This window comes from Podarcis vaucheri, assembly GCF_965113315.1.
Source record: "Podarcis vaucheri genome assembly, chromosome: 2".
In the NCBI taxonomy this organism is placed as follows: Eukaryota; Metazoa; Chordata; class Lepidosauria; order Squamata; family Lacertidae; genus Podarcis; species Podarcis vaucheri.
The window spans coordinates 132,674,977-132,686,929 of NC_138760.1; the positions used below are offsets into that span (position 1 = coordinate 132,674,977).

The 11,953-nt window shown below is 51.5% G+C and overlaps 1 protein-coding gene and 1 long non-coding RNA gene across 2 annotated transcripts; one reads left to right on the plus strand and one right to left on the minus strand.

The window, feature by feature from the left end:
* Positions 1-22: 22 nt before the first annotated feature.
* LOC309525854 lies at positions 23-1,343 on the plus strand. Its single transcript, XR_014216549.1, has 2 exons — positions 23-58; positions 94-1,343. It is a non-coding gene; the product is annotated as an uncharacterized lncRNA (long non-coding RNA).
* A 4,387-nt stretch (positions 1,344-5,730) lies between these two features.
* On the minus strand, positions 5,731-11,622 carry RPS18 (ribosomal protein S18). The gene is given in 7 exon segments (XM_082211456.1): positions 5,731-5,848; positions 6,129-6,220; positions 7,127-7,228; positions 8,028-8,114; positions 8,633-8,731; positions 11,417-11,511; positions 11,514-11,622. Coding segments are annotated over 7 exon segments (645 nt in total). The 5' UTR covers positions 11,608-11,622; the 3' UTR covers positions 5,731-5,772.
* Positions 11,623-11,953: the final 331 nt, after the last annotated feature.

Consider the following 11,953-nt stretch of genomic DNA (forward strand, 5'->3'; position numbering starts at 1 on the left):
AGTTTGTTACGCAAACTGCGGATGATGTCTCCAAGGCATCAGTTGCTGTGATGTTCGGGTTGGAGAAAGCTTCTGAAGCTCCTGATCAATCAGGAGGGAGAGAACATGCCAGTCAGGAATGCCTACACGAGAGTAGGACGATCCTAACAGGTTCCTGTGCCTGGACTGGAACACCCAGCTTCTAAACTGGACTTAAACAACCATTGCAGGAATCATCTCTAAAGGTTAAAGGGAGCCTCTTCAGTCACCCACAACCCATGGGGGAAACCCCCCTAACCAAATCCTGTTGTGGTTATGAGGTGGGACCAGCCTGCGCCCATAGCACTTGGCCCCTTTGTGGCAGAGTAACACGCAGCTTCCAAGTGCGCAGGAGTCCCAAGTCTGGTCCAGAGAATGGAAGGAAATTACAGGAAACATCCAAGTACAGACAGAATTCTTTTACTCCTAGTCTCAGGCCCGCTGGCTTAGCCCTGGCACCAGGTGTCTGGGGTTGTGCATGCTGCGGGGCATGTGCATCTGACATCAGCGAGCAGTGACATCGGGCACTCATGCCCCCACCGGGCCATGCATGGCCCTGGCACAAAAGCTTTGGGTGCCCAGCCCCTCCATTGGGGGGATGTGGGGGCTGCCCGGGCCCTGGAGAGCCTGTGCCTATGGTCTGTCTTCAGCGTAATGGTTACAAGTCATACATAAATTAAGCATCTATCGGAGCCCTGACAGAGATTCAGCTTAATAACTTAACAGTTTGAGAGTAGAGTTCTGACTTGGCTACAATATCATCAACTATATGAAATGTTTAAAACAGACAGGAAAACATTTTTTGGACCAAAGCTCACCATTTGAAAAAGACCTTTTACAAAACAAAGAAAAATATTATCTATAATGTACAAACTGTTGTTAGATTGGGAAACAAAAGATGAGCTTGTTAAAGCTTCTATGACACACTGGCAATAGAGAAAGGATATAAATGATAATTATTATTATTAATAATAATAATAATAGTGGCGTTTGCCTCCTAGGTGGGTCATAAGGAAAGGGTTAAATGAGTGTGATGTGATTGGCCAGAGAGAGGAGGAGTGAGAGTGGAGCTGTGTGGACTTCAGTTGAGAGTTGGGAGTTGAAGAGGGAAGAGGGAGGTTAAGTCTGTGGGTTGGTCCAGTTGTGTTGTGAGTGAGTGAGAGGAATTGTTAGGTGGAGTCTGATAGATAGTTGGAATAATCAGTTTGAAGTTGTTAGGAACGCATAGGACAGTTAAGGAACTAAGATTAAGAAACTGCCAAGAAAAATTAACTGTAACCATAAGCTTGTTCATGCCTATAAATAAACTTGATTATTTGTTAATGAGAGACATCACCTTGCCAACAAAGGTCCGTATAGTAAAAGCCATGGTTTTCCCAGTAGTGATGTATGGAAGTGAGAGCTGGACCATAAAGAAGGCTGATCGCCGAAGAATTGATGCTTTTGAATTATGGTGCTGGAGGAGACTCTTGAGAGTCCCATGGACTGCAAGAAGATCAAACCTCTCCATTCTGAAGGAAATCAGCCCTGAGTGCTCACTGGAAGGACAGATCGTGAAGCTGAGGCTCCAATACTTTGGCCACCTCATGAGAAGAGAGGACTCCCTGGAAAAGACCCTGATGTTGGGAAAGATGGAGGGCACAAGGAGAAGGGGACGACAGAGAATGAGATGGTTGGATGGTGTTCTTGAATCTACTAGCATGAGTTTGATCAAACTGCGGGAGGCAGTGGAGGACAGAAGTGCCTGGCGTGCTCTGGTCCATGGGGGTCACGAAGAGTCGGACACGACTAAACGACTAAACAACAACAAACAACAACATTTGTTAATGTTGACAGCTGTCTGGACTCTGTGTGTACCCGTTAGGAGAAACGGGTTGGTGGCAGCGAAGAAAGCAATCACAGTGGTGGCACAGGGTCAATAGACCGTCAAACGTCTGGGGACCCTGTGTGATCACCACAATTAATCTGAGCCTCTGGGAAAATCTGTGGAAGAGCGATTTGAAGTACACAGCATGTAATTCTTCGAAGGAGAACTAATGAAAATGATTTCCTGATGGTATTTAACTCTGAGCAGACTTGCTAAAATGTGTAAGTCTGAATCAGAGAAGTGCTGGAGATGTAATGAAGTTGAGGGTACATTTTATCATATGTGATGGGACTTGTAAAAGGGTAAGAGAGTATTGGGAAATGATATACAGTGGTGCCTCGGTTATTGAACATTTCGGTTTTTGAATGCCCAAAACCTGGAAGTAAATGCTTCCATTTCCAAACACACCTTAGAAATCAAACTACTTCCGAGGCGTTTTTCAATTTTCTCTATAGAATTTGCCACCTGCCCATTGCACCCCGGTTGTCGAATGTTTCAGAACTTCCGGAATGGATAACATTTGACAACCAATGTACCACTGTATCATAAAAAACATGTTTAAAAGTTCATTTTCAAAAAAAACAAACCCCAGTGTTATTTTTGTTGGAGATAATTCAAAGGGAAATCCCCAGGTGTCAAAAAAGGCTATTCATGTACGCCACTACCGGGGGGGCCTGTGTCTTGTGAGCCCAAAGAAGTAAAATGAGGTCCCAACCAAAGAAGAATGGAAACTTAAACTGATGAAATATGTGCAGCTTGCAGACTTAATTTATAGAATGAGAGCAAGGATGCACGTTTAAAGAAGCCTGGAAAACGTTTACTGAATATACGGGTGTCAGGGGAGTGTCATCGGAACAGGGAAGGGAGGCAGAGAGGCTGCTGGGATACAGGGAGGCCCCAAAGATCTTGCGAAGCAGTTCCTTTTCCTGTGGTGGGGAAAGCCAAGCCTCCAGTGGGGAAGAGGGATTGGAGGGGGGGGGATGTTGCTGGGAGCCCCAGCACCGCACCTTGCCAGGAGGGAAACACGCATCTTCGGTCGCCCACCTTGCGCAGAGGGGTAAAATGCAAGGAAGAAAGTGGCTGGGGGTGACGAAGTTCTTATGTTGGGGTAAAAACCAGAAAGAGCCACTCCTGGATTGAGGCAGGCATGAACTTTGGGGTTCTGCACGGTAAATAGTTTTGCACCAAAATAAGACCTGTAAAAGACAGGTCAGAGTCCTGCCTGCTAACTCACGAGCAACCACCACTGCCACCTGACAATGGGTAAAAATTGTGTTCATTTAAAAACGCTGGTAGCATTAAGATAAATTCAACAGCGTAAATAAGTTTTGGTGGATGCAATAATGGAATACTGAATGGTTTAGTTCATGTAAAATATGCAGGGATATATGCTATGTAAAGTAAACCAGTGTTTCCCAACCTTTTTTGGGCAAAGGCACACTTGTTTCATGAAAAAAATCTCGAGGCACACCACCATTACAGCCCCGTGACGTCAGCGCGCAGCGTCACGCCGGGAGGGACGCACGAAAGTGTAAGTTTCAATTTTTTCCCCTCCCCCTTGCCTTCCTTCTGTGCCAACCGCCAAAAAGCCAAGAATCGCGGGACTGCCAGTGGAGGGGGGGAGGGCGAGCGGAGGCAGCGGCGAGCCCCGTTCCTCCCCATCCGCCCCATTCCGTGCAAGGAGCGCAAACAGGTGTGAGAAGGGGGTCAAACCTGCGGGTCGGCGCCGGGGAACCTCCAAGCTTGGGGGGGGGCAGTGGTGTAGCGTGGGTTGTCAGCACCCGGGGCAAGGCAAGTAATTTGCGCCCCCTAACCCGTGGATTTTAGCACCCGAGTGCGAGCGCGCCCCCCCCATGTTGCACCCGGTGCGGCCGGCACCCTTGGCACCCCCCACGCTACGCCACTGTTCCAACGTTCAGCTTCACTGGATGCCCACGAGTTATATTGTACAGAGAGAGGGATAAAAACTTTCCTCTCTGTCCACTCTCTCCTTGCCATGCCTTAGTTTTGCAGGCTTCTCTCCTGTCGCCTCTTGCTTGCCTTTTCTCTAAACTAAAAACAAACCCAATGCTGCCGCCTTTCCTCAGGGCACCGGCTCCATCCCCTTGCTTAGATTCCCTCTACCAAAGCTGAAAGCAGCCTGAAGTTCCTCCTGATCGTGAATGGGAAACAGCTGGCGAAGCCGGCGGCCTGCCAGGGAAGGGATCTCTTCCTAACCTGCTCCACGGAGCCCGTTCCTTGCAAGCGCTCCGTGTCCCTCGGATGGCGAGCGCCTTTGGAAACGCGGAGCAGGCGCTTGCCGGCGAGCAGCCCCCCCGCCCCTTCCCAAGCTAATCCTTTTAAAACCGAAAGCCCCTTAACCCGCTGGCGAGAGGCTTAGCCGGGCCTCGCCCGCCCACCGGCTTCCTCTCGGAGGTTTTTGGGGAGCGCAGGGCGCGGCGAGGCCCGGCGGCGCGTCGGGGTGCGGAGGCTGCCCGTGCCGGCCAGGCGTTGGTGGCGGCGTCGGCACTGCTGCAGCGGCTGCTCCTCCTGCAGTGAGTGGAGCGCAGCCGCAGTGGCGGCGGGGGGCGCGCGCGCGCTAGGGCGCAAGGCTGGCGGTGGCTGCGGGGAGCCCGGCGGAGGAAGGAACTTGTCCCTTCCCTCTGGACTCGCGCCGAGCTCGCAGGCAGCCAGGCAGGCAGACGGCGAGAGCCCCGCGCTGGGCAGCCTCTCCCCACCGCCGCCGCCCCGCCTCTCGCCGTCCGCCTCGCCCGCCTCCCTCCCACGGCACACCAGGCAACGTCTTGCGGCACACTAGTGTGCCGCGGAACACCGGTTGGGAAACACTGAAGTAAACCACCGAAAGAGAAGGGAGGACATTGATTTAAGGTTGTTTAAATGTCGTTTAGAAAATTTAATAAAAATTACATATACTGTACTGGTGTAAAAGGTAAAGGGACCCCTGACCATTAGGTCCAGTCGTGGCCGACTCTGGAGTTGCAGTGCTCATCTTGCTTTACTGGCCGAGGGAGCCGGCATACAGCTTCCGGGTCATGTGGCCAGCATGACTAATCCACTTCTGGCGAACCAGAGCAGCGCACAGAAACGCCGTTTACCTTCCCGCTGGAGTGGTACCTATTTATCTACTTGCAATTTGACATGCTTTCGAACTGCCAGGTTGGCAGGAGCAGGGCCCGAGTAATGGGCGCTCATATCCCCGTCGTGGGCATATGAACCACCGACCTTCTGATTGGCAAATCCTAGGCTCTGTGGTTTAACCCACAGTGCCAGCAAAAGGGCAAACCATTTTAGTTTCTATTCTTGACCCTGTTTTCCTAGAGGGGGGAAAGAAGCAAGCGCCAAACTTACCCTCAGCTGCGAGTCAGACCCACCCCATGCATTTTGGAGCACACAGCCTCTCTCCAAAGAACCCTGGGAACTATAGTTTGTTGAGGTGCTGGGAACTGCAACCCTGAGGGGGGGGCAAACCAGTTCCCAGGATTCCTTGGGCACAGTCAAGTGCTTTAAATTGGGTGCACGTGACCTTATAAAACTTTATCCTTCCGTCTCCTGGCTAAAAATTCCCCAAGCTATTTAGACTTTCCTTGTAAGGGATTCTCCCAGTCCCTGGCAGTGCTGCTTTTAATCAGGTGTTTTTTAATTATTTTATTTACTGGAACATCTTCCCCCCAAAAGAGGGATCCCTGCTCACGTACATTCTGCCGCTGTCCCTGAGCACTGATGCTGTGCCCTCTGAGGCCCCTGGGCTAGCCAAGACCCCCCTCCCTCCTTTGCCAGGAAATGTGCAGAGATGGGAAACCCACTGTCCAGCCCCCCCCCCCGAGACAAAGGAGGAGGCAGGAGCATTGAGAAAACTCTTTTTTATTATTATCTGCACGGGAAAAGATTTACTTCTTCTTTGAGACGCCCACGGTTCTGCCACGACGGCCGGTGGTCTTGGTGTGCTGGCCACGGACACGTAGGCTGGGGGTGGGGAGAGAAGAAAAGTGTGGGGTATCAGCAAGGTGGGGGGAGGAGAGAGATGACAGGCATGCCCCCCCCCAGCTCAGCCCTCATGACCCAATTTCTCAACCTACCAATGAGTACAGTGAGCGGCCTGCCAGATATCAACAGGCAGGGAATTTGCCACCCAGGAAGCTTTCTTATCCTCCCAGTGTCGCCCCTCTGCCCCCAACACCTGCTCGCTGCTGCTTGAACCCACACAGACACCCTCTTCCTAGCCCCCTCCCTCTCGGCTACTCACCCCCAGAAGTGGCGCAGGCCCCGATGCGCCCGGATCTTCTTCAGCCGCTCCAGGTCCTCGCGGAGCTTGTTGTCCAGCCCGTTGGCCAAGACCTGTTGGGGCAGAGGAAAGGGGTTGGCAATGGGGCAGTTCCCTTCTCAGAACAGAAGCCCTGCATCCATGGGGCAGAGGATACACAGCCGCCAGCCCGGGAGGCAGATGTCCACCTAGCATGGCCTTTGGGGCTCGCATGGGAGAAGAGTTTGGACTTGATATCCCGCTTTATCACTACCCTAAGGAGTCTCAAAGCGTCTCACATTCTCCTTTCCCTTCCTCCCCCACAACAAACCCTCTGTGGGGTGAGTGGGGCTGAGAGACTTCAGAGAAGTGTGACTGGCCCAAGGTCACCCAGCAGCTGCATGTGGAGGAGCGGAGACGCGAACCCGGCACCCCAGAGTATGAGTCCACTGCTCTTAACCACTACACCACACTGGCTCTCAGTGTAGGAAGAGGTCTGGGCAACCGCGCCTGGTCCTAGCCCCTGCTGAACTTGTGAGACAATTTCATGCCCACTTCTTGAGTCCCTTTTGCAGATTTTACAAACCATAAGGTCCTAGGAAGAGCCCTGAGGTTGAACCAGGCCAGAAGGGACCCTTCTGGACTCTCAGCAGCTAACCAGATCCCTGTTAAGGGACTCTTGCAAGCAGGATCCAAGCTGAAGAGTAGCTCCTGAGATTCCTAGCAGATAGCATGCAGGAGGATCACTGCCTCTGAGCAGGGAGGAAGTGCGGAAATGGCCTTCACTACAAATCTGTCCAGTCTTCTGGTAGCCAAAGCTATCAACGTTTGTGGGTCAAACTCTCAGTCTGAATAGGCTCTCCTCCCCTCTCAGCTTTTCAAGTCCAACCGTCGCCACTGTCCCATGGATTTCTCTCTGGCAAGGTTTCAAATTGACGGCCCACCAGCTGCCCCTCAGAGGAGGCAGGCCTTTCGCTTCTTGCCATCCCCCTGGCTCTCACCTGGCTATACTTCCCGTCCTTGACGTCCTTCTGCCTGTTCAGGAACCAGTCAGGGATCTTGTACTGACGAGGGTTTTGCATTATGGTGATGACACGCTCCACCTGCGAGGGAGAGAGCCAAGAGCGTCACAGATGTGTCTCCAGGCCGACAACATACAGACAAATGGACATGGGGAATCAAAACCGGGGAAGGGAGGGGGAACCCTAGAATCCAAAGGCTTTGTAACCAATTTTTTGAACTTTTCTATATATTCTATCTTATATTCTTTATAACTTTGATCTTATATGTTTTCGTTTTTTCCTTTTTTAGAAAGGGGGAACTCGTGGAAGGAATGAGAGCTGATCTTGGGGGAAAATTTTGTTTTATTATAAGACGAGGAGTGATGTTAAGATTGTGTAAATTTAAATTGGTTTATGAGTAATATATATTAGGCTTAAATTTGGGGATGAGAACTTGTGGAACCAACTTAGGGAAAGGGGAATACAGTCGGGAGGGGAAGGAGGAAGTCCCAGAAAGAAGGTTATGAAAAGAAGGGTCTAAGCTAGTCTCTCTTTTTCTTTCTTTTCTTTATCTTTTTTATCTTTTCTATTCTGTTAAATTTTAATAAATATGATTATAAAAAAAAAAGAGCGTCACAGATGTGTTCTGAATCAATCCTAAACATCAGATCGATTGTATAATAACTACAACGGACAAAAACCCAAGTAAACAATAACAATCATATTGTGTTAAGTAAAATAAAGAAGATCAAGGTACACATATATTTAAAACCCTGTTTTATATTTCAGGTTCGGGAGACAGGAGTACCAAAGAGAGAGAGAAGACACTAAGATTTATCCCAACAACAATGAAAACTCCACCCTCCAGGCTTTCTGCAAGGACACACATCCACATACTCACCTCATCTTCGGTGAGCTCTCCAGCCCTCTTGGTCAGGTCGATGTCCGCCTTCCTCAGCACCACGTGGGCATAACGCCTGCCCACCCCCTGCAAGCAAGGAGAGGGGAGGATCAGGGGAGCAGGACCAAAGAGACACTCAGAGAAAAGGCCACACGAAGGGATGCGACAGAGAGCACAGAAGTAGTTAACCGAATCTGCTTACTCAAGACCGTGCTAGGGAACAACTGTGCAAATAATTTTTTTTGCAGACGCATTGAGTGCATTTGTGCAGGAAGAGCTCGGCCTTGAGCTAGTTTGATGAGAGGGAGAAAGGAGGCCCGCTGCTTTCGCAGAATCACAAACCCAACCCTGGTCACAGAGGCCCACTTTTCCCCTGAGAATGCGACTTGGTTCCTACACAGGGGTTAAGTAAAGGCGAAGGGACACCATGTCATTTACTGACCATTGCAGGTCCCCCAATGGCCGCTGCTGCCTCAAACGTCACAACTGCTGTGAGAGCGGCATTGCAGGGGGTGGGCTGGACTAGATGACCCATGGGGTCCCTTCCCGCTCTATAATTCTACGATTAACTGGAGGAAACACGCAACAACTGCCCCATTACGGACCTTGATGGCGGTGATGGCAAAGGCGATCTTTCGCCGCCCGTCGATGTTGGTGTTGAGGACTCGCAGGATGTGCTGGAACTTCTCGGGGATGACGAGCGACTTGGGGAGGAGGAGAGAAGCAAAGATTTATTGAGACTCTGGAAAGGGCAACAAATCCTGGCAGCTCTGCAAAAGAAACAGTCTCCCCCATTGACACTGAAAGCTTGGAGGGCTCAGACCCCTAAGAATGACTTAAAACCAGGCTTCCTGCGCACTGAGTGTGTGTAGAAAGTGAAGCTGGGGAAATACATGTTTGCAGGTGTAAACAATTTCAGGCCTCCATTTCACAGATGGAGAAACTGAGGCTGAGATGAGCCACAAGTTGCCCATTTCCAGCCTCAGAATCCAGAATCCCACTTCTCCCAGCGGCCCAAAAGGGAAACCTAGAAGTAATAGTAATAATAATAATAATAAATTCTTCTGCGGTTCCCAGAAACATCGCTGCCTCTGACTGCAGAGACAGAACATACTACTCTGAACCGCCCTGAGACCTGTGGGTCTAGGGTGGTATATAAATATACTGTAATGATAATAATAGCAGCTGCCACATGGATTTGCACTGTTTCAGCCTCACTACCACCTATGAGGAAGTCTAGCCTGATGGTTGCTGGAGCCACCCAACCAGATGGGCAGGCTATAAACAATAAAAGTATCATTACTGTTGTTATTATTAGAGTATGAGCTTGCAACCAGTAAGCCCCAGAGGGCTTGACCCCAGATGAAGCCCCTGCCCACAAATGTCCCCCATCTCCCTCTCTGCAAAGCTGAGCCGCAGCACGGCGGTTCCCGCCTCCCTCGCAGGGCTGTCGCCAAAAGCATCTGGAGCGACTTGAGGACTAGGAACCTGCCAGGCCCGTTTGCCCTCAGCAAACCCTCAGACTCGGTCTGACCCTTATGTTTCCCTCCCCTTACGGTCTTGATTTATCAGCTACTTTAAAATGAGGCTGCGTTTTAAATTGCCTTTTAACCTGTACAGTGGTACCTCAGGTTAAGTACTTAATTCCTTCTGGAGGTCCGTACTTAACTTGAATCTGTTCTTAACCTGAAGCACCACTTAAGCTAATGGGGCCTCCTGCTGCTGCCGGAGCACAATTTCTGTTCTCATCCTGAAGCAAAGTTCTTAACCTGAAGCACTATTTCTGGGTTAGCGGAGTCTGTAACCTGAAGCGTATGTAACCTTAGGTACCACTGCATTTTAAAATGGTTCCCCCCCTCTTTTCCCATTATGTTTTTACTGTGATTTTATTGCTGTTAGCCGCCCTGAGCCCGGCTATGCCCCGGGTGTAAATAAAATTTAATATTATTATTAGCGAAGGGAGCTGAAGTGGGCTGTGCGATTGAGGCTCCTCGAGGGGCAGCGCCTGCCAGGATCAAGGAGGCTGCCCCCGAAGGAAGCCCCCCACAGAACTCGGCCAGGCCCCCTCTCAGGCTCAGCGGCCCATTCGCCCCCATTTCTATATGAAGCCGCTGGGAGAGATCATCATGGGGTTTGGACTGGGTGTCCATCAATATGCAGATGATACCCAGCTCTACCTTTCTTTCAAATCAGAACCAGTGAAGGCGGTGAAAGTCCTGTGTGAGTGCCTGGTTGGAGGATGGATGGCGGCTAATGGATTGAAGTTGAATCCTGACAAGACAGGAGTACTGTTTTGGGGGACAGGGGATGGGCGGGTGTGGAGGATTCCCTGCTCCTGAATGGGGCATCTATGAAGGACCAGGTGTGCAGCCTGGGAGTCATTTTGAACTCTCAGCTGTCCATGGAGGTGCAGGTCAACTGTGTGTCCAGGGCAGCTGTCTACCAGCTCCATCTGGTACGCAGGATGAGACCCTATCTGCCCGCGAACTGTATCGCCAGAGTGGTGCATGCTCTGGTGATCTCCCGCTTGGACTACTGCCATGCGCTCTACGAGGGGCTACCTTTGAAGGTGACTCGGAAACTACAACTAATCCAGAATGCGGCAGCCAGACTGGTGACTGGGAGCGGCCGCCGAGACCATATAACACCGGTCTTGAAAGACCTACATTGGCTCCCAGTACGTTTCCGAGCACAATTCAAAGTGCTGGTACTGACCTTGAAAGCCCTAAACGGCCCAGTATACCTGAAGGAGCGTCTCCACCCCCATCGTTCTGCCCAGACACTGAGGTCCAGCGCCGAGGGCCTTCTGGCGGTTCCCTCATTGCGAGAAGCGAAGCTACAGGGAACCAGGCAGAGGGCCTTTTCGGTGGTGGCGCCCGCCCTGTGGAATGCCCTCCCATCGGATGTCAAGGTGATGGACAACTACCTGACATTCAGAAGACATCTTAAGGCAGCCCTGTTCAGGGAAGCTTTTAATGTATGATATTTTAGTATTTTTTGGTTTCTGTGGAAGCCGCCCAGAGTGGCTGGGGAAACCCAGCCAGATGGGCGGGGTACAAATAATAAATTATTATTATTATTATTATTATTCCCAATGGGGGGGGGGCTGATCATCACACGACTGGCCTGCCTAGCAGGCTCGTTGTGAGGCTCGCAGCTTCACGCAGGCAGGAGTTCCCCGGGTGCAGCGCTTCGCCCGTCTCCATGCTTGGGGGCGAATCTGGGGAACTCCTTCCTTCGCCCACCGGGAAGATCCCCCCCCGCCCTTAATAGCTCCCCGAAAGCGGAGCCCGTTTTGCACCCTCCCCGCGGAACCCCCCCGTCCCGCTCCCGGCGCTCCCCCCGCGGCGGATGGCGGCGGATTCCCGGTCCCCCCCCCTCGGACCCACCATGGCTGCGGCGCCTGCTTCTCTCTCCTGCTGTGGCCGGAAAAGGAAGTAGAACCGGCGCCACGGCCTGCATATAAGACCCTCCCACCGAAGCGAAACGACTTCCGGCGGAGGCGGGGGCCGTTCTCTAGAAGGCTCTCTAACGGGTTGAAGTCATAGCCGAGTAAGGGCAGGCCCACTTCCGGAACCATAGAGATAGAAATGTAGAGCCGTGAAAGGGAAGCCCTTTGCTCAGCGACGTTGATCGGGTCCTCCCGCTTGGATAATCCCTCTCATTTACCATTGTTTCAGGGGTGAAGCGGGTAAAGTGGGGTGCCGCCCCATTTCTGCTGGGAAATGCAATTATGTGTTAAGCCGTTTTCTATATCTATGGTCCAGGGAAGAGTTCCTCCAGTCGGCTGTGCTCCGCCCTGCAATGTCCGAGTAGGAAACAAGGAGGTGGAGTGGAAGGTTCCGTGAGAGCCTATCTCCTCGCCAGAGGAAACAAGGCGTCCTTTGGGGCGCGTTATGGGGAGGAGGAAGAGGGGTGCACGACCC